Source organism: Haliotis asinina, chromosome 2 (assembly GCF_037392515.1).
Source record: "Haliotis asinina isolate JCU_RB_2024 chromosome 2, JCU_Hal_asi_v2, whole genome shotgun sequence".
NCBI lineage: Eukaryota > Metazoa > Mollusca > Gastropoda > Lepetellida > Haliotidae > Haliotis > Haliotis asinina.
The window spans coordinates 88,213,617-88,238,041 of NC_090281.1; the positions used below are offsets into that span (position 1 = coordinate 88,213,617).

The following is a 24,425-nucleotide window of genomic DNA, read 5'->3' on the forward strand; positions in this document are numbered from 1 at the left end:
TTTGTTCATGTCAACTTTACAAAACCGACACAATTAGAGAATATATCTCGTAAATGATCGGTTATGTAAATATTTGAAATAAAAAACATTATGGTTTTAAAATAAAACCATCCCCAGAAGTATTCATTTGTGTTTCACTTTTTACCAGGGCAGTCAGTTAAGTAACACTATTTCTCCATAATCCAGTGAATAACATCTACATTCGTCAGGACAATTACCAAGGGCAACTGGAACTTTATTATAAGTCAGATAAATAGAAGTAGCTGCCCAATCAAAATACTTTCATGAATCTTTGAGACGTTAGTTGTTAGCCCAGATTTCTTATGCATGTGGAAAAGGTTTTGTTGCTTCTGTCTATAAGAAAACAAAGCTGTGAGCTAAGGATATTTGTGCAAGCAGATGTGTGATAAAACACAATGCATATATAGATGGATGGAAAACATGGGTTTGGCTGCCTAACTGTACTTTATCATTCAAGTGGGCCCTTCCATAGTACTTGAGAATGAACCCACACTGGTCCCTGATTCAATGACAATTTAAAAATAATACAAAAAAGACAATTTGAACATTCACTGCATGTAGTGTATTTTACTTGGGGACTGAAATATAGCCTGACTCTACAATATGGTCCTGTGGAAGTTGTTCACGTGAACCCAGCCCCTCACCGTCAACCCTTTCCCTACACCCACCAAAACAGTTCAACCTCCCTGCACTAGGACAAATTGTGGACTTCTGAACACATTCATTGATTCATTGAATGACTATATCAAAGAATCCACATGAAATTAAAACAAATTCTCAAATTTGTTTATAATAATTTAGCATTTATTTGGAAAATAGTAAAAAATATATATTTACACAATGTACAAAACATACATTTTTGCAATGTAATCAAACACAATACACATAGCAACTAACAATGAGGCATGATCAACAAGTCACAGAAGTCAACATGTTTTACAAGTCAAATCAAATGTGTCCTTTTCAGAAAACATTCATCTGATCGTTTTCAAAAGCGCAATACTTTTAATAATTGTGTGTCATGAGAACAGAACATAAAACAGATTCAAAGTGACGTTTGTCATTCTAATAAGCCAACTTTAAGTTTTAACAAAAATATGAAAAACACATTGAGATTTAGGATAAAACAATTCAAACAATAACTAGAAATTTTCTTTTAATATCATGTAATTTGATGTGACATTTTTTGTGTAAAATTCAGACACTTATTACAAGAGCCATACGCCAAATGGTGTATTTTACTTAAGCATCCATTTTAAACAACACTGTTTTTTGCTATTCTTCTAACCATTTACCTGAGGCACTTAATTATGACTCAGTCATGTATATGACACATAGTCTAACATGTCTATCAAAGGACAAACATTTCCTGGGTCAGAGCAATAACATGAAATGAACACCAGACACCGAGTGACATTGACAAGAATATGACAGCAATGAAACACGGATATGGGACTGGTAAATGAACAGGCAAATGATTCATGTCAGGATAGTCCTAAAACGCGTCCTATTTAGAAAGGATTTCATTCACTTTAGTCTATTTTGTTCTATGTTTATCATAGTGGACAAGATTCATGGGAAGGTGGAATGGAAGTATGTTGATAATCAATATGAATCTTGACAGTAAAGCTTTGAAAATGACTAGATGTTTATCATGAATTTGTACTAGTTGTTTTATGTTTTGGAATGAATTTGACATGAAACAGACAAACACTATAGGCTGAAACAATCATTGTTTTCAAGCACACAAAAATATTGTATTTGAAGATGTTTACATTTTATTTCTTTTTTAAGAAAAGCATAAAAAATACACTTTGATCAAATGTTGCCTAAGAATCAAAAATTGTTCATTCTTCAGCCTAAAATATTTGTTGATTGGCATTAAATCAATGTCCATTTCATGCTGGAAGTTTTGACTGACATACAGACATCACATACAAGTAGCACCATCATTGCATAATTTGATATAATTTTGCGTTGATTTAATCATAAAACATGACAATTCTCTATGAAGTCCTCATGAGATTTGATCTCTGTGTTCCATAAAATGTTTGAGAAAGCTCATGTCTTTGAAATCAGTTCATTTAACACTTCAACATAACAACAATAACAAGTCTTAACACTGACATGAAGCTATCGCAAATCACGTTCATGTGTGTCTCTATCACATGCATGTATGGCAAACACCACAATGGGAACACAGACTCTCAGTACTGTGCAGGATGTCCGAATACTGATATGCCATGGAAATTGTCATGTGGGAGAAAGTTCTCACAAGGCTGAGACAATGTATTTCAAATAAAGAGAAAATGAACATAGCTCAAGCAAAGACACATTTCGCACGCTGCATGTCAAAAAGAACTGCTCCCATGTTTCACACAATTATATCCTTGTTCATGTTTTGTTTGAAAAACAATCGATCTATTTCATCACAAAGTTCTTCTGGATCGACAGTATAGCTGCCGGAGGTTGTCGTGTCATTGTCCCATGCAGAAGTATTCATTTCACTCACAGTGTCATCAACATGATGCATGCGTGACATCTTGTGTCCATTCATGTCCATATACTCTCCCTCAATCATGGGATGTTTTAAATGCACATATGCCCCAGAATCCTGTTGTCCTTTGTGTCTTCCTCCATTCTGAGATAACTGTCCATAAGAAGCACTATAATTACCACGAGGAGGTACACCATGATTTGTATGTGAATTGTTTTTCATTCTTGGGGGTATCGAGAGTCTTTGGGTAGGAGGTGCAGAGTTATTTGCCCTTGCCCTGTAGGGGACGGCACCATTGTGAAGATGATTATCAGGAATCTGTTTGGACTGTACAGAACCTGACAAAGAGGAATTATCATAGCTTGTGCCATGTGGATCACTTCCATAGAATGTGGAGAAACTTGCAGCTGGTGAAGCCGACTGGTGGTCAACAGGATTTTTTGGATGCCGAGGATGACCAGAAAAGGACATATCTGCAATCGTAAACCATGAAAGCATTATAATACTTACAATTATGTATCATAAAATAACAATAATGGCAAAAGTAAAGCTAAACAATATTTTAACATATTTACTATTTTTGCATGATGCCTGCAAGTGATATTAATTCTTACCTGATTCCAAAACATTTGAAGATCCTCCGTGACTCTGAAGTTCAATGTCACTGCCTCCTCTGCCACTATCACTGATACTGACATCACCAGACAAATCGCTGCCACTGTCGTCATGGAAACGGATATGGGTATGGTTCTTCTCACTGTCATCCTTGAAAGTGGAAAACTTCTGCTGTTTTGACATGTGATGTTTCTTGTTCTGCAACAATGAACATACCACTGTATAAAAATATATGGAAATACGATCCAAAAACAATGGAAGTGTTACCTATGAATAATTTCAAAACAGTAAATAATGTTTAATTTTTGTATGTCCATAAAAGAAAGACTATTATGGCAATAAAGTTTTCACACTTACATCATTCTCTGTGTCTTCTGGAATAGTGAAGAGGCATTCATTGTTGCGAGCGTTGAACCCAACAGATCCAGATGACAGGGAGACATTGTTTTCCTCATCCAAAGAAAAGCTGACTTCCTTCTCCTTCTTCTCGCCATCCTTCTCAGCTAGAGGTGTTGTTGAGTTTTTTGACGAGGAGGAGATGCTACTTCCGTGTCTCCTCATGCTTGAGATGACTTTTTCTTCCTCTGCCTTTGCACGATACAGCCTCTTCTTCTTATCTGAACTTCGCAGAAGGCATATGGTTGCGACGACAATGACTGCAAGAAGGATGGTGACTCCAACCAAAACCATTGCTGTGATGATGTTGATGGATCCTTGGTTGGAGACAGATAAAGTAGTATTTCCTAAAATAACTTCGATAAAGAGTTCCGACTGAGTGGACCTCTGAGGAGAACCATGGTCCTGAGCAACCACCATCAGACTGTACACAGTGGTGACATGTTTGGACTCAAGTTGTTTCCTCAGGCGAACAATACCAGTTTTGTGGTCAATGACAAACACTGCACTCCCATTGCCACCTTCAATAAAATAGGAAATTTCAGCATTACGTTCAACATCCATATCAACAGCAGTAATTTCTATGACGGGAGACTCAATTCGTTGGGTGTGTGGCATCGTCACTGTGTTGTTAGCCTGGGTAGGGAAGATGATGACTGGGGTGTGGTCATTGATGTCATCCAACGTCACCACTACTCTGGCTGTACTGCTCAGTGGTGGTTGTCCTAGGTCAGTTGCAACCACAACAAATTCATAATGATCTCTGACCTCTCTGTCCAGAATACGATTTGTCTTGATTACACCATCAGCATAGACGATGAAGGGAAAGTCACTTCTTGTAGAACTATGGAGCTGGTACATGATAATTGCATTTTCATCCAAATCAGAGTCTGATGCAGTGATCTGCCCAACGCTGGTGTAACTTTTTGATTCTTCAGGAACAGAGAGTTGGAACTTATTCATGTCAAAGACTGGGGCTTGATCATTGACGTCATCAACGGTGATGATCACTGTAGTGGTAGCTGTCATGGGTGGGTTACCTTGGTCAACAGCTAGAATCTTGGCTACCACTTCAGGGTATTCTTCTCGGTCAAACTCCATCGCTGTCACCAGAGTTCCATTCCTGAAGATGTTGAACCTGTGGCCATGGTCATCCTGAACTTTGTAAATGAGTTCAGCATTTGTACCATTATCAATATCTGTAGCAGTGAATGTCATGATAGAAGTTCCAATTTTCTTGTTCTCAACAATATTTGCATAGTAAACATCTTCTGGAAATTCCGGTGCATTGTCATTTTCATCAATTACTCTTACCAGGAAATTCTCCTGGACGGAAAGGGCAGGGGAGCCTCCATCATGACATATTACAGACACATTGTGAAAGGCCTCAGTTTCACGATCAAGAGGATTCACAAGGATGACTTTGAACTCATTCTTGTCAAGGGCACGGAGCTCAAATGAGGAGTTTGGCATAGAACACTGAACATTCCCATTAGAACCTGAGTCTGGATCTTCCACAGCAATATGTGCAACAACACGACCAACCTCAGAAAATTCAGATATCTCTGCAATGCCACTGTCATGAAACACATTGATGTGCATCTCTGGAGCATCATTGTGAGTGTCAATGATCGTGATGATTACTACAGCTTGGGTAGTCTTTGATGGAACGCCATGGTCATGAGCTTCCACGATAACCTGATGCATCTTTCCTGCTTCATACTCCAAGGATCCTGCTGTTCGGAGTTCTCCAGTGACTTGATCAAGCTTGAAGAGGTTGAGGACACTCTCAGGTTGTCGAGGCATGAAGTGGTAACTGATGTTGGCATTGTTTCCACTATCCTTGTCAGAGGCTGACAGACGAATGATGACACTGCCAGCTGCGGTTGTCTCAGAAATGTTCAAGGTGTATTTCGAATTGTCAAACACAGGTGGGTTGTCATTAACATCTGCTACGTTGATGTGAAGAGTGAGAGTTCCAGTTCTCTGAGGAGATCCACCATCACGAGCAAACACAAAGAGTTCATAAAAATCTGTTGTCTCGCGGTCAAGTCTCTGTACAAGCTCCAATGAAATAGACATGATTCCTGATACTCCAGCAGTAGTGATGAGAATGAAAGGAGTGTCCTTTGGTTGAAGATCATAACTCTTCACAGAGTTATTAAAACCAGTATCTCTGTCCACTGCACTGACCAATGGGAAGTTAGAACCAGAATTGGCTCCTTCAGAAATCTGCAGAACATAAGTTGACGTTGTAAACTCAGGTGCATTGTCATTAATGTCCCTCACATTAACTTCCAACTGGATCTTCTTGAAGAAGGAACCAAGATTTGATTGAGCAACAGCCTCGAAGGAGAGTTTACAAGTGTTGAGGAAATTGCATAAAGTTTCTCTATCAAGTTCTCGAGCTGTTGTAAAGGCTCCAGATGTGCTGTCTATGGAAAAGTTTGAGGTGTGTGGATTGCCTTGAGTCAAAAAGCTGTATCGGAGTCGATAAAACTCTTCCTCACTAACGTAGTCTCGGAGGTTTGCATCACTAGCAATGTTCCCCAGGAAACTTCCGGCTGGTTGTTGTTCATCTATGGTGTAAGTGAGAGTGATGCAGAGTGTAAGTTGAAAGCTGGTCAACAGAAGAAATCCTAGGATGATAGTGTTCGACATCGTGGATGGATGGTCAGAACTTGTAGTGTTGTTAACTTTATAGCTTCATGTACAGGGATCTTTCAAAGAAAATTCTGAAAAAGAAGAAAGAAATATTAGCAATATGCCAACTGACATCTTCACCATTGAAAAAACACCCATAAACATAAGCAACAAAAACCATTTCCATATCATAAACATGACCTTTTTCATTTTGTTTCATAACAAAACTGATAATGTTTATGACAATTTTCAAAACTACAGATCTGGAAAAAGAGATATTACTAACACTGGCATGTCCAACCACTATGTTGAGCATAGCATAATATCAACAGGTACCTGGAGAATGTTGCAAGTCAGAACTGACTCAAGAAGAACATATGATGTGTTCTATTCACCCAATCTAGCAACGAATATGAACACATGGAGAACAGCTGAATGTCAGAGTAAAGGAATGGGTCATATATATACACACAGTTTTTACAAAAGATTTAAATCCTGCAATTGATTTAAATCCCAAAAGCTTTGAAGTTAATAAGAAACACATACACAAGATCTATAATTCAAAAGATCTAAGGGAAAACACTAAGAAAGTAAAACACAAAATCAGACAAATCCTATGATAATCAACTTGTGTCTACCTATGTTAAAATTGTGTTACTTCCATAGCTCTATGATCATAACTGACTGACTGGCTGACCAGCTGGCTGACCGACTAACTAGATGGCTGGTGGATCAGGTACTGACCATCCCCAGGCTGTCTGGCAATATAAGTCTCACATGGCCTGTGAAATCTACACCTGTGCTGGGGATTAGTTACAGAGGATTAACGAGGATTAGGAGTTGACGATGGATTAAATCTGTAGGTACATAGGTAACACCTGAGGACCCATTGTTCCACTGCATGAAGCTGCCTGCATTGTGTGTAAGGTATAATGATTGGGTAAAATGATGTTAAGTGTTTGGCCAATGAGTCTTCCCATGAACCAGCTGTTGGGATGTGATTCTAAGCTACTTGTGGTAACATTAGGATCTTAACACTTGCTGGAAAGAAGTGGTTGATTGACTACACAACGTATCACTGAAAGACTATATATTTTGAGACTGTCTATGAAATTTCAAAAATAAAATAACAGTGGCTGAAAGAGATACACATTCAGTTACCAACTGTTTTCAATACATATTTTGAGACTGTTAATGAAATCAAAAAAATAAATAACAGTGACTCAATCAGATACACATTCATTCAGTTTCCAATGTTTTTTCAACTGACAGTTCTATGGATGAACAACTTCTTTGTTACAGGGCATGTGATATTTCAGGGTAGCTAACACTGTCAGCTAGCAAGAGATCTAGTGACATACATAAATAATACTACTGTACAAATGACTTTAATTCAAAGAAATTTACTAACAAACTACCTTACTTGATGTTAAAAATAAATTTTGACCCTATAAATTTCCCATTTTACATACATGTTAACATATTGAAATATCAGGTATAAAGTAAAGACATGTTTTTTTATAAATACAAATCAAAAAGTCGGCACGAGTTTCAGTCAATCTCATGTGAGAAAACCTGCTTACCTCTTATAACAGAAATGTGCACCATATATTCCTATATCAATGAACTCCACACATGTCAGTACTAGTTTATCTGGTATATCCACTCAAGAAGTATCACCACACTGTTGTCTATATCAAACACCTTCCTCATGTCTCAGCTCCCTACAAGCATGTCCCCACTCCCTGACACCAGGAGTAATACTGACAGGCTTGACCTCTTCCCGTTTCACCCAGCTCATGGACTAGGATATCACATGTTAATTGCTGGCTCTGTCATGCCTGCCTTTCAGAAGCATTTGATTGACAGCTAAGAATCACCCTGTGATTGGCAAGTGGCTGCACAGTGCTAAGCTAACTGGCAATTACTCTTGCATCACAGTTGCGTGACCCCTGACCTCCCACTGAGAATGCCTGGGCCTATCAGAGCTGACCACTATCAATAGCCTGAGTGGACATTAAGTGGCCATTAGGTAACCAATCACCTGGGATCATTAACTTGTTTGTATGCCTTCAGCCAATCACTGGACAGGCCTTTCAGGGTGGGACAAGCTTATGGCCAGTTGGTACCTGTCATATATTTTTTACATTTCCTTTTTCCCCTTATTTCAAATTTGATATAAAGAACTTTTTATCGAAAACCTTTAATCAAAATTGCTAAAAACCTACTATACAAGACCTAAAAACAACACTATTCTATACAAAGAGATAAACATATTTCTTTGTTTCTTCCAACTTCCTGCGGCCATCATCATCTGCTCAATGGAAGTTAAGAACATGTGATTCTTTCAAATGACTAAAGTTCATTCAACATATTGGAAAAACAAAAGTAATGTGATAATCATTCTATTCAGTAGCATCTTGAGTAGTATTTTTTTCTTTTTGAATGTTATTCAAATGAAAAAATCTTGTATGAAAACAGACATACATACTGAAGTTAATTAACAATTTCACAACATTTATTAGAATCTTCTAAAAATACAATTATATAACAGATGAAATGTACACTAATCCCTCTGATTATCATTTGAATAATACATTGATTGTCTACAAAATGTGAAAGTTTTGGGATCTCTGCAATGACCACACAAGTTTAGAGATACTTCCTCCATCTTTTCATCTTTTATAAGCAATTCCCCACCCTTGTATCTTTCAAACCCTATTATTTCCCCCCACCTTTCTACCACCCTCTTTCAAATGGCCCCATTACCTGTGCAACCCTCTGTTAATGTAACTTTGTTGACCAATCTCGATCACCAAGAAAGCCATTAAAAGACAGTTACAGATCAACTACACACTGCCCAAGCCTTGTACTAGCACCCTACAATTGGACTACCTTCACCCCCACTAGCCTACCCTGTACTTAGAAACAGCAATAAACCTCTACAATAGCCTGCCACAATAAACTCTGACACATTCCATTTCATAACATCATGTACATTTAGTGTAAGTGAAAAGATCCCTGATATTTACAAGTCATTAGAGTGAGGTTTGATTTGTGCTAACTACATACCACAAATTTGGTTACAACCATGATTGCACATTCTGTTTGTTATATTGAGTAAAATAATTCAGTTGTATAACTTTCTTACTGAGATTACATTTGCATACATGACATTTTTATTTACTCAAAAATGCTCCATCCATGATGATGTAATACAAAATACACAATAGTAAAGGTATCTTATCATTTCTTGATTACAGTAATTAAGGTAAATCAGTTTTCCCTCAGCATAGAAGATGTTAAACAAAAAAGTCAACCATTCAAAACTAATCTTGCATGAGATGATTATCTGCAAGAGTAGCTCTATTTTTGTTTCTTTTAACAATGCAGTTATAAAAAAGGATGTAATGTTGACATTACCACTCTCTTAAACATGCAACAAAACTTTTTTTCAGGATAAACAACAATAGCATAATCAATAAATTCGAAATGTCACTATAAAACATGATTATTTCAAAGAGTTGCATGAAATGTCACATATATTTCATTGGCACTGTCATCCATAGCACTTTGAAATGTTCATGGCATGTGATACAGATGTGTAATACATGCTGTGATGTGTGATATATTTCATGTCAGGTGCAGCAAATCTGGTGTGCTGGACCTGTCCAGCCCTGCCACAGTGTTGAATCACTGTGTGCAACTGTAAGGAGTTTTTAATCACCTCACTGGCATGATGAAATGAACAATGTCATTGTCTTAAGTGGGATGTATTTCACTGTTGATAACCTTCGTATCACCACATGGCGACTATGACCACTGATTTATCATGTCAGGGTTAATTAGGACAACTTCAAGGATGGGATAAAGTCTGCATTAATTCAATCAAGGATGGGATAAAGTTTGTATTAATTCAGTCTAACGAATTCTTTAGGATTGCCATACTATTGATTTTCAATTATGCTCATTCTTTATTAGATTTATTCTCAAATAAATCATACATGTGGTTAAATGGAAATGTGTTTTTGTTTAAAATACATTCCTCCAAAGCAAGTCAATTTTGCACTGTACTGAAAAAAATTGTTATTGTTAAAAAAATATTTTCTGAGTATTAAGAGTAGACCATTAAAGATAATATTTACATTCCACAAATGAAAGTATTTACTTAAACAACATATGGCAAATTACAAGGCATGACATATGTTTAAGAGCACGATCATTCATCACTATTTCAGCTGTGAACAACATCAGCAAATCCCACATCCCCTCTCACAGAATGCAACCCATTCAAATCAATTTCATGGACATGAAAGTGGGTGTCATGCACATTTCATGGATACCAGGGGATTAGCCATATCCTAACCATATGCCAGACTTCACCGACTCTTAATCCCCATGAAAATTAATTATCATCTAACTGAGTCAACATTACTTGAACATGTTTAGTCCATCATAATGGACCACTGAGACCTGAAAAGTCAGCTTTATCTTTACCTCGCTACTAAAAAGACTGCTATCAACATGTTAATCTAAGTGTCAATTTCATTTATATCAGCATCTTGTAATTTTTATCTTATCATGTCGTAGTGTTATAAGATTACTTGACTCTTATCCATGGTGTTTTGTTTGGTGTAAGATTCTGACAGTACTATCACTAGTGTCTTGGACCCTGTGAATATGTCATTAGCTGGTCTGTCTGTAATATACATGCATATATTGTATCAACAGCTCAAAATTGGAGAGAGAAATCTGAAGTATAGCTGTGTCAGTTTCAGTGTGGTTTTTCAATTTAATGACAATAATACAATAGAGGGATTTTAAGACCACAACACTCCTTTTTGTATCTTACAATGTGAAGAATATATAATCTGTTACCCATTATATTTTTCACTACAATGTGCTCAAGTGCAGTGCATTATCTTAGAATTCCTGTAAAATTATTTATTTAGAAGAATTTCAATTCTTGTACATTAATGGGTTTATAATAACTTCTTTAGACACACTGGCCTTTTAAGTGAAAGAATCATTTATGGGAGGAATTTACAAATGACTATACTTGTCTGTCAGGTACATTATCTTTATACAGGTATCCTTATACAGTAGAATACTAAAAACTGTCACAGAGCAGTTAAGCTGATTTGAAACCTCTTGAGTCAGGTAACACATCACTTTCAGGTAACTGAGAAACACACCTTCAGTCACAGGCTTCAGGATTACACGTTAATTCAGGCTATTGACAACTCTCAGCACCAACTGGGGTTAATGCTATGTGACAAGTCGCTTATATCCTCCTCCAGCTTAAACAACTAACTTAAAAGAGACAAGCACTTTGCACAGTCATATCTGAAATCAACATTCTTCAAAACGAAATTGACAGGTTACTGCTGTTGCTAAGACAGATAACCCTGCATGGGAATGTCGTATGTTTACGTAAAGGATATGTAAAGTGGAAGTCATAAATTACTTAAGTTTCTTGTGGTATTTTACTTGAAACCATTGAAGGGCTGAATGTTTTTGTATGAATGTAACAAAATCAATATGTTATCCGAAGCAAGAGGGAACTAATGACATCAGCTTGAACATTGACGTTGGTTGTAAACAATAGTGTATGTTGAATGACTAGCGCTATTGACATGCTTTTATATAATAGGCTTTAGTGAAGTTGACTTTTTACCTCTGATGAGTTGCTAACAATGACAGATCAATTGTCTAAGATTCCTTAGAAATATTGACTGACACTGTCTGATAGATTTTAATGTGGGATGTAACGTATGATTAAGTACGTTATCAACTAATTGATATTTCACATTCAGTTCTAGACAACAGTTAATCAATGATAGCCTAGTTCAATACGCAACGTCAACCTCTTTCATGTTATGTGCAACAATGCAAGCTGATCATATTAAGAAATACATCATCACTCAAGAGAACCTAACCATATTCTTTGAAACTTTTATTGACAAATTTAAAGTGAAATTTCTCTTGCATCAATATTTTATACAGTGTTCTGTAACCCTTTATACTCTGTGTATAATTTCACTGGGAATTGTTTATTCAAGTGAATTTGACTGAAATGTACAACATATGCCGTAAATCACTAATCAAACAGATACCCATTTCACCATAAAGGTCAACTGTTATCTTCTGGGAAATATAATGTTAAAGATAAAAGAAAAGCAAAATAAACATTGATTTTTTTCTTTTTTTGAGACAAGCTTTGAACTACACGTGCATTGGGTCTCTGAGTAAATATTTGAATAACCTTACAATTTCAGGTTCTTTAATTTAAGTACTACTTTCACAAGTGTCCACTGTCTATTAAAACAGATAGCCTGAGACTATCACTAATGCAAATCTACAATGTAAATATATCTGTTCACTCCTTTGAAAACAGTCAGTCCCTCCAGAATATAATCAATCAGGCTTTGTCTCTGAAATCATCTAACAAGTCCCTTTGGTGTAAAACACAGTCTCAAAGGTAACAGCTTTGTGTTCCCTTTGATCTTATTTAAATAGCCAATCAAGACAAGTGGGGTCATTCAAGGTAAGTAATTTATCCTCATTTGATGAAGGAACATGTTTTCACTACAGATTACAGAATCAATTGCTTTTGATTGTCCATGTTACGGAACCATGATCTTAGCATGGGGCCCAGAACATGGCTGGTGTAGGTAGAAGAGTGTCATAAACAGGTATGAAAACATGTGTAGATTTGCAGGTAGAAACAATGCATAGGTAGAAAATCTGTTAAGGCATGAGAGGGGTGCCTCTACCCCCAGGGGTAAAATGTCTGGAACACTTGACTTGGATATAAGATTAGAAAGTTTACATTGAAATGTTACTTTTATAGTCTCCCTGATTCTGTGGGAACATTAACAGTCATGAAATCCCATGCTGGGCTTCATGTAGAAAAGAGAACTGAATACAGCTGTATTTCTATATTGTATTAAAACTACCTAAGCTACTACAAAACAATAAAAAACATTACACACAAAAAAAACCAATAAAACAAACACTTTCACTTTAAAGTGCATCATAAAGGAAGCAAAATAATTTCATTATAATTTAGATGTGATGAAATTGATGATTTGCAGACCGTAACATCATAAAAATACAAAATATATCTGAAGGATTTTTCATCATATTTAGATAAATCTAATATGCCGGAAATTTTCCATATCAACTGTCAAATAGAACTGACATAAATTAATAGCTTCTGTATATTACAGATGCAAATACAGGAAATAATTTCATTAAATCCATTCTGGTTTGTTGAAAAAAGTATGCCTGTCATTGTGAATTTGTCTGATGCATTCTACAGGCTTCTGTCTCAATAAAAGTATAACCATCTCACTGTATGAGACAAATGAAATATCATACCACAATACTCTCTAAATATGATTTACGAAAAGAAAAATCTCCTAAATTAAATTAACCAAAAATCATCGCACTATGTTAAGAAGCAAATATGCATGAAATATTGGCTAAATCAAATTACCTGAAAGCAGAATGATAAGAGGAAGCCCTACCTTCACATTTCAAACAGATTACAGTTCTTGATCCGTGCATTTGTCAAACCCTGACTACCCTTCCCATGCAATGACTGTTAAACATTCAACACTGCATACCTTTATATGCAAAGTCTGTCTTACCTTAGTAGTTACTGTCGATGAAGAGTAATACTCCAGGTAACTTTTACTCGTTAAGGCAGGTGTCAGCATTTGATGCTGTCGTGATCAAGTCAGCTCTGCTTGGACACTGGCCACTCAGTGGTCAGGCATTGCTCACAAAGGCCTGGAAGACAAGAAACCAGAATAAATAAAAAACACTACTCCTTGTCCATGCCTGTCAAGGGATGAAATTGATTACTATGTTTACGAAATTGATTTAATCTTGTCAATCATGTTTTAACATGTTTATTTCATTTGTTGAGTACAGATAAATTTGACAAAAAACCTGACACGCAACATGTACATATGGATAAGCAGACCTACCATTAGATTAACTTGTAGGTCTGCTGTACAGTTACAGTACAGTCTACAGTAAGGTTATCCTGAGCACAAGCAGATCCTTCAGTGACCACTGGTCAAGTGATTACTGGTCAAATTTATATGAGAAGACATTCAGCAACGACAATGAATGTACATCCTTCCTAACACCTGTAGCATCAAAAACACTACCCAGGTATTAATCCATTGTCTTTTACTCAGATCAAACAACTAAATCCCTCTCCTTTTGACAAGATGACCGGAAGCCTCAGGCATCAATATCTTCACATGCAACCTAGAGCCGAGTTTCACCTTGGGACACTGGTCAGACGCTTGTCTCATTTTACATTTACCTGGGGTGAAGTGTGAGTTCAGGCCTATTGTTAAAACTCAGTGAGGCAATTAAAGTCTGGGGAAAAAAAACAACAAGGGGGATGCATCTGAGGGAGCAGTCATTGTATGTAAACATGTTCAGAATAATTACTCTCTTAATCCTCTTGATCCTGGTAATCTGACTTGTTTAATCAAGGAACAATGGTGGTGGGTTGGAAACTGGAGGTGGGAATAATTGGGGGTGGGGTTGGACTTTGTACAGGAGAGATGGGTGGAGTGTGGGTATTGATGAAGGAGAAATGGGTGGGGAGGGGTATTGATGTAGGGGACATGGGTGGTGAGGGGTATTGATGTAGGGGAAATGGGTGGGGTGGGGGTTCAGAGGGTACCTGGACTAGAAATGATGGAATGTGGAGATGTGGGATTTGAAGTGTAAGGATGCAGTCAGAGAGTTCTTGGGGTGAAGCTGGGTGAAACAAGGTCAACATAAGTCTCTGTTCTGGGTGAGGATAAGAAATCAGGGTATGGTTCTGAGGGTGGAGATATGGACGTGGACTGAGATATGAAGGGTAGTGAAGCTGAATATAAAGAGGTGAAGGTCTGAGGGTGGAGGGACTCAGAGGTGAGATATGAAGGGATGGGGGTCTGAGGGTGGAGGGTGGTGAGATTAAGGGGTAGGGTCAGAGGGTAGAGGGTCTCAGCATTGAGATATGAAGGAGAGAGGGTATGAGGGTGGAGGGTCTCTGGGGCGAGATTATGAAGGGTGAGGGTCTGAGGGTCTCATGGGTGAGATTATGAAGGTGTGAGGGTCTAAGGGTAGAGGATCTCTGGGGTGCGATATTAAGGGGTGAGGGTCTGAGGGTGCAGTGTCTCAGGGGTGCGATATTAAGGAGTGAGGGTCTGAGGGTAGGAGGTCTCTGGGGTGAAATGTGAAGGGGTGAGGGGCTGTGGGTAGGGGGTCTCATGGGTGAGATATGAAGGGGGTGAGGGTCTGTGGTGACGGCCACACAGAACATGCTTGGGATGTGGGAGACAGAAAGAGTTAGGTGCACACATGGAAGATGTTAAGTAACAGAGGAAGTGGGTGTAACACAGACAATACAAGAACTACACCTCACAGATTAGGATCATGTCTGCAAAACACAGACAAGTGACACAGATATGTGTTAGATAAGACACATGGAGCCATACAGAATATATTAACCTTTCCCTTGAGAAACAAGAGTACCCGCCAGAAAGACGAGGTCTGAAAGGAACTTCAAACTCCAGATGATGGAAATATATATTTAATACTAATTGAGAGAATGAGTAAATCTAATGATGCACCATTGATTTAGCAGTCAAACATACTGCATTACTAATGCAATTAAAACTGTACAAGAAAGTTTGAAAATCTAATTAATTTAATTCTTACATAAACGTCTTCCATCATAAATGATATATTTATAGGGTGTTCAAAAGCAATATCATCTCAGTTAGCATCACATTAGTGAACTGCTTTAATTTCCAAACCATCTTGCAAATTCAACAAAACAAAAATGCAAAGCAGTATTTTCACCTAAATATCTTTTCTGATCGCTGTAAACCTGTGACCAAAGTGTGCGCATCTAAGGTAAATATCCTCAGGTGTAGATTAATCATGCACACCTGTATTAATTAATCCAGGTAAGTCCTTTGTAAAGAGATACTTTCCCTTCCATTTATCTCTTTATGCTTTGTATCAATGAGCCCATCTGTCAACACAGCACAATAGCCAAAGCAATTACAACACCCTGGGTTGTTACAATACATAGATATTGTCCTATGTATTATACATCCCATCTCTACATCACAATAATAAAACCCAATGCAGTATTCTGAGATACAGGAACTAATTATTGGATTTCCATTAGTTAGGAATGTTAGTATTTGTTCAGTTTTACAAAAGGATAAATAAGCCCCCAATTGAATGGATACAAGATACTATTTAGTATATCTGCAGTGACTGCAGGCACTTTTCACAATCATCTCATGTTGTAGTTTTCCGAGTCACTGACTGCAACTGTGACTCTTTAGTCACTGGGCAGATAACATCTTTGTTTCAAGGTACATGCATTATGAAAAGATATTATCAAAGAGGGTTTGGGAAAATTTATGTGATAATGGTTGTATAATAGTTATAGTGAGATGAAAAGAATTTATTTCTTGGAATTTCTTATATGACTTTCTATTCAATGATTCTTTAGTGTAGGGAAACCATTATCTAATTCACTGAATCTAAAAAGGGTCAGATGTACACTCCTCAGGGAGCTGAAAATGTGATATGACTGTACTCTGATCTGTTGAGTTGTAATGCTATTATTATCTCAGTCAGTGGACATCCTTTTGTGTGTCTTCATCACCTCTATAAGTATACATGGTACTGATGAGGTTTTGATCTGTGGACATATCATCATCGTCATCGTCATCGTCATTGTCACAATAGTTCAGAATCCACAACAGAATTCTCTGAGCTTATGAAAGTGTTCTTAAATTGTGTAAAGTAAATGACATGTCAAACAAACAGATTATAGTACAGAACCTTATGGTCATTCATGAGGAGGAGACTAGAGAAAAGGTTACAAATATTGCTGGCCAGAAAGTGCCTACACTTGTTAAAAAACTTACTCACACTACCAGTTTCGTTTTTGCCATCAATTTACCTGTTTCTTATTCTTGAAAATTGCTTTATTGGTGAAACTTACTTAAAAATGTGAAAAAAAACAAAACCAGTTCTGTATAAGCCTGTGTCACGTAGAGGGTATGCCTATACCTCACATCCAGTTAACAGACAAATGAATATGAGATGAATGTGTAGGTCCTTGTTCAGTCACAACAATGAAACATCCAATATGTCAACATGCAAACACTGTTTATCAATATGAATCTCAAACAGCCAGGCGTTATAAAAGCTCCAAGCTAAAACAGTTGTGACTATGTCACCACAAACTATTGATAATACTGTGTTAAACTTTTATGCCATAGTCATCCTTCTTATGCCTCACCTGACCTCAGACATTTTCATTTAACCTTGAGATCAATTTCTCACGACACTTTTCAAGACTTACTATCCCAGGACTAATGCTAGACACATCTTCATGAGCTATGACAAATAACGCACATATCTTCAAATGATATAGACATGTTTTGAGACATGACAATGTCAGATGATGTCTAATGGGTCATTAAACGTTAATTTCATTCTGCCTGGCTGACTCGGTGGGACATGCTGTGTACATGGGATACCTACGATAATGTGCATAGTCAAGCTATGTTACTGGCAACCTCCAGTGTTTCATTATCAGCATGTTGATACAGATATGTTTTATTGACACTTTGGGTTCTGAGACTCTTACAAAAATGTGTCCAGCATCTCTGATCTTTCACAACGAAGAAGATATATCACCATACTTCACAGATGACTCAGTAAACTGCTGACTTAGCACATTAAGTAGATCATTGTTGTGATACTCATCTACATGCTTTTCAAACAACAAGACTACATTCTTTAAGTACACTTAGTTTAATGATCCATCTAGAAATCAACAACTAACTTTAAAAACTGCCTCCCTTATATATGCTGGGTAATTATTAAATGATAATCCTCATTTCATCCTGAGTATCCTTGTCAGCATCTTACTGACGCTGATGTTGCTGGAAGTGAACTATGTCTACATGTTGTATCAGGGTTTTCATCCCACTGGCACACAAGCTATTTTAGACTCAGGCAAACGATGGAAGCTTAGAAAATTAGATTCATCATATTTATCTGTCAACTGTGATGATGATGATGATGATGATGATGATGATGATGATGATGATGATGATGACCATAATTGTCGTCCTCCTCATCATCAATATTATCGAAACAAGAATTATGTCTCAGTTTCAAATAAGACATTTTCATGAGACACTGATGTCTTATTGGCACCAGACAATAAAGGATCATCCCCATTCACCACTTGGTGATCAAAGCACCATATAACCAAAATCTTGCTCAAAGACATTCATACTGACTGGTTGTCACCCAATACTTCATCAGTAAAGCTGAATTATTACCATACATTCTAATATGATACAGGTGCAAACAACACTGACACACAAATGGACATATGATATGTGGCTGTGATCAATTGTGATCAAGCATATCAGTTAAAGAATGAGTAAGAAATCAGTCATGGACGGAGATTGTACCTACATTTTCTCATTCATCTTCCTATCTTGGTTCAGTCTGTGGCGGTATATCAAATGACATGTGACTGACTCAGTCTTTATCCTGAACTGGCACCTGTGAAACTAAGCAACCATCACCAAGGAATATAATAACTAAATTATCAAAATCATATCTGAACTCTACAAGGATCATTTTCGTAAAACCTAATATTCCACACAATTATATCTCCCAAAAAGGAATCCCCTAGATTAAGATGTTGTTCCTGTCTCAGAAAATCAAACCAACCATTACTAAAAACTTTGTTGATTTCGAACTCGTCACTCATAACACTTGTCAATTTCAAGTCTCACGTTACCAGGAGGGGTACACACATTGATCCACGCTGTAGCTAGGGATCATGCCTGGGTATTAAACTATATTTAACCAAATGATATAGATCAAGAATAATCTACATGTATAAATTCAGCCTGTGATGATTAGGTGAACGGTGCATTCATGTGAAATAGACACTAGACTGATCACATTTCACAAACAGCTGACTGATGTGTAGGTTTGCTTATACAGCCATAAATCAACCTCTCCTAGAGACACCTGAAACTGGAAGGCTTACATGGATCTTCGGCAGAGTCTCAAGCCCAGCTCCTCTGCCACTATACTTAATGTTATCATAACTAAGGCTTCTGCATAAATCCCTACCTTTATCACAGCTCAGTTCATACAAGCATGTTCTGCAAGCGATTAATAATTTTAACCATTTCACTTCAGCTCATGCTATCGTCATACTGTGTGAGTAAACTTGTGAGTTCAGTTCCCTACATGGGTACAATGTGTGAAGCCATTTCTGATGTCGCTTGCTGTGATATTGCTGGAATATTGCTAAACTAAACTCACTCTTGCCAGCATGAAATACCCATGCATATTTTCCTTTTCCTATATGACAGTATATATCATGAATATAATAACATCTTTGTTGCTAGGAAACAGCAGAATATAGACCAAGGTACTGCAATTTGCAATTTAGAGTTGCATCCCTGCCTCATGCAGGATTCATTGATCATGGGTTAAAAAGTCAAATGTGGCCAAATAATGGTCCCTGCTCTGCGACAACACTACAACCATGCTCTTGGTGTTGCCACATATGTAGCGCCTACAGCGTCACTTTCAGTTTGTCTATCACATGGCCAGTCTTCTGATGCAGGGTTCAATCTAAGGAACTTAATGAAAATAACATACTATGTGCGCGATGACATTAAAACCTGATTACACAAACCAGTTTGCACTCAGGTTCCATAAATTCATAAACTTCTAAATATAATCTGATTATACGTTTTCAGCATCATATATTTTTGCACATCAGCATTTACTCTCACTATTATGAGGAAGGCTGAGTCATAAAGACATTGTAAACACTCAGCTGATGACTTGTGTTTAAGATAAGGTTGTCTAAAATAACTTCGTGACATGTTTTACAGTTGTTCATGAAATAACTTAAACATCTCAAGACCAATAACACAAGGGTATATGTATTGATATATTGATATATAAAAACTTGAGTATCAGAATGCCCATAACACAAGGATATATATTTATATGCCTTGATATACTTCTTAATTTCACTTACATTACAAATATTTAGCTGTAAAATGTGAAAGGACCATTGATGTACACACAGTTGGATGAAGCCAAATTATGACAAATTATGTGGAACATAGTGACTAAGAGATATGGTAATGTGCTACATATAATTTGTCCCACTTCGCAGATCATTGTTGTGACAAGAAGTATTGGTGAGTAATGCATTTGAAATTTTTACATGCACTTGGTGCAAGTAGACACTATTATTAGGTTCAGTATCAGTACAGACTAACAACTAGTCTCTGAAATGAACATATTTTGCTGAAAAAATTTCACAATTAAAGACAAGTAATATAATGAAATTCTCCATTTTCCTGAAGCTAATGAAATCTAGACTTGCCACATGTTCTAGACTTGCATGGGCGTTCTTGGATATATTTGCTTCAGGGTCTGTATGACAGACTATTATCAGTAATGTTATGCTTGACAGCCTAATTAATGTGGTGTTCAAGTAAGAAGATATTCTATGGGGCATTTATGCATAAAGTAAGTGTATGTAATATTTATGTATTATTTATTGTATGTGCACAAAATTGAAGACCCCCTTATGAACAAAATGGATGACACACACGCACGCACGCACGCACGCACGCACGCACGCACGCACGCACGCACGCACGCACGCACGCACGCACGCACGCACGCACACAGAGGTGTTTTTTAAAAACACATAATCTCTTTCCCTCACCCCCAACCCCACCCCCACCCCCACCACCCAAACCTGAAGCAATACAATATGAACATTCCCCAATTTGATAAATGCCTTATAATGATAGAGTTAAAACACAGTAAAAAAATCAAATAGTCACAGATTCAGTTCACTTTTTCTGTGCTCGACAACCAGAACACTCCAGTTTTCAAGATCCGTACGTCTGCATTAACTCTGACATGTGTAAACTGGAGAATTTAACAAACTGGGAAATAGTGACTTTTTTTTTTAAAAAAACATATCCGACTTTGCATCTCTCAGGATTCTGTCAATACTTGTCAAGGAAAAAAGTTAAATACTTTTGATACAGATGAGTATGTTCATGTCCCTTATGGATGAACGTTGTTAAAATCTTCACTATAAGAGCTGTAATACACAACATGGTATGAGTCCAATGTCCTCATTTCTACTGAGATATTAACAGAGCAAGACTTTTATCATCTTCTTATTGCTGTTATTTTTTGACTGATTTCTCCCTGTGCACATATCAAAAACACACACTCACTCATGCCATCGTATCACCGTCATTCCCTTAAAAAAATAATTCGAAAATAAGAGTCACTCATTAAAAATGATTTCCCAGTATAATCTCAAAGGAGTAGAAGCTGAATGCCCTGTCAAAAATATTGACAGTCTGTCATGTCAGTGAGATATCCTTGATGATATCCTTTTCAATTTCTTCAAAATTTTCCATAAAAGCTTTAAGTTTTCACATCTGTAAGAAATACTTTCACAGGCAAGTTCTTCAATATTCCTGGAGGGATGGTAGTTATATTGACCGTAACCATGGTAACATTTGAAATGATGTTTATGCAATACATCAAATAATAATTATGCTCATATCTGTGTAAAAGATGATGTAGTGTCTTACAAAGATAATTAGAGTTCACAGCTAGTCACTAGTAATACCTACAGTTCTTGCCAGTTGTAACCAAATCATGAAATGTCATGATGATTAATAAATGAAGTTCGCTGCACGTGAGATGATATATCTAAAGTTTAAACAAGTCATTCTGGAGATAAAGGATATTACATACAGTGATGACAAAAAACTGCACAGTGTACACTTTTCAAGAAATATCCATCTTGCCAGAAATCAACCCCATCACTGAGTGGAAAGCAGACTGTGGGAGGCAGTCATGAGTGCATATGGTCATATCAGCAATAAATTTGAAATATACATCTGCATGCCTATTTTATTTAGTTCAGTAATGTACACTGAATATGATGCTAATTGAAGCTGCGCCTGGTCACCTGACTGTCAAATATCTGATTGTTACCTCATCATCTTGTTGCAATGATTATAATACAGAATTGGGTTAAGATATGTTTGTTTGCATATTGTTTAATGCACGCATCAATTATTCCAGCTTTAAGGAAAATCCTGATGGTCAGTAAATAACGGAATCTGTACATGACAATCTAGTGATTGACAACACGAGCACATCTGAGGAGCTGATAGTCAAGAAGCATGGGCCTGTTTGTATACATGCTGGACTTGACCATGTTGTTTCCATGATATGAAATTGATTAGGGTGGGGAGTTCAAAGAGTTACGAAATTATGCAGAGCATAAAAGTGTTTTTAAAAATTTGTACAATCAGTTAACTACTTTGGTTTAACTCAGAAATCAAATTTGAAAATAATGACCATATCAATGTTTAGATGCTTGTTCTCAACCATTTCTCAAAATGGGAACTATAATATAATCAGTCCATATTTCATCATCTTATTGTCACACTGACATATGCATTTGTAAAACATTATCGCCATCATCATCATCATCATCATCATCATCATCATCATCATCATCATCACCACCACCACCACCACCACCACATCATCATCATCATCATCATCATCATCATCACCACCACCACATCATCATCATCATCACCACCATCATCATCATCATCATCATCATCATCATCACCACCACCACCACCACCACCACATCATCACCATCATCATCATCATCATCATCATCATCACCACCACCACATCATCATCATCACCATCACCACATCATCATCATCATCATCATCACCACATCATCATCATCATCATCATCACCATCATCACCACATCATCATCATCATCATCATCATCATCATCATCATCATCATCACCACATCATCATCATCATCATCATCATCATCATCACCACCACCACCACCACCACCACCACATCATCATCATCATCATCATCATCATCATCATCATCATCATCATCATCATCATTATTCATCTCACAATACTCATTACCATCAGTTTCCTCACTCTGACAACAACAAACGTTCCTATCTAAAACTCTATCAGTTATCAAACCGAGTTGCCACTGACCAAAGCAACTGAAATCCATTATAGTTCCACGAGGTAATCCAACACGTAAAACAATGCCAATCATTCCCCTCTCTCTCAAGTAAAGTGTTTCATTATTCAGTCTCGTTAAGCTACATCAGCCAGGTGGTCCAAGACTTTTTTCACCTCCCTCTCAACACTTCAAGGATTACTTTAATGGTAAAAAACACTCCCAAGTGTCTTAGACGAAAATCAAACATCAGCGTAAAACCTCTGTAGTAATGAACCAAGTACTATCTCCCAAATCTCATGTGCACTTGCCATTTTCTTTGCAATCCGATCTCTACACAAGATCTCTGCCGAATCTATCCTCATTTCATGTTCCTAAACTTTCAACTCTTGTTTGTACACAGTAATTTATCACCTACAGTTGAAAGTGACGTGGAAGAGACAGTTCCGCTTGAATGACTTTCACAAGCACTGAACATCATACCAGCTTAGGGGTCAAAATAGCATCTATAACATATGTTAGGCTTGTATTAACTAAATATGCTTTTCAGACGGTAATGGATACAGCTGAGCTCAAGTGGCAATGCTTAACTCACTTTCTTAGGCAAACATCTTGCTTTGCTTGAGCAAATTTTCAATTTTCAAATGGCGAAACAAAATTTAAAAAGATTGATTGTTTTTTCTGCTTTCTGGAAAAGATGTTGATGATAAGCGAAAGAGGTTTGTCATTTTATTACACAAGGAGGAAAAAGGGTTAGTTATTTACACAAATTGAAAAAAGTTTTAAATTTCTTTTCAAGACTTGTGTGCTTTAGAAAGCATAATATTTAGTTAATGTATCTTTGCAAGGCTCAGTTTACCTTGTAAATTGAATTTGGTTTGGCTTGTAACTTAACACATTTGACACTCATGTGAAAGTTTTTCAAGCACACATTTCTCCTCTACAGTCTGTTTGATTAACCTTTAAGCCCCTACACTGTTTTAATGATCCAGATGATGTCAATATCATGATAATTGTAATAGTGTACGTCTGTTAATGACACATGCCATAAAAACAGATCCAACAGGCAGCTACAATGTTTTG

The 24,425-nt window shown here is 37.0% G+C and overlaps 1 protein-coding gene across 1 annotated transcript in view; it reads right to left on the bottom strand.

The window, feature by feature from the left end:
* Nucleotides 1-803: 803 nt before the first annotated feature.
* The window catches only part of LOC137274533 (protocadherin gamma-A3-like), a 39,186-nt gene continuing 15,564 nt past the window's right edge, over nucleotides 804-24,425 (bottom strand). The window contains exons 2-5 of the mRNA XM_067807774.1: nucleotides 13,828-13,969; nucleotides 3,491-6,264; nucleotides 3,133-3,331; nucleotides 804-2,991 (exon numbers count right to left, since the gene is read on the bottom strand). Of these exons, the coding sequence (XP_067663875.1) occupies nucleotides 2,396-2,991; nucleotides 3,133-3,331; nucleotides 3,491-6,190 (3,495 nt within the window). The 5' untranslated portion in view covers nucleotides 6,191-6,264; nucleotides 13,828-13,969 and the 3' untranslated portion in view covers nucleotides 804-2,395. The remainder of the gene's footprint in view (nucleotides 2,992-3,132; nucleotides 3,332-3,490; nucleotides 6,265-13,827; nucleotides 13,970-24,425) is intronic.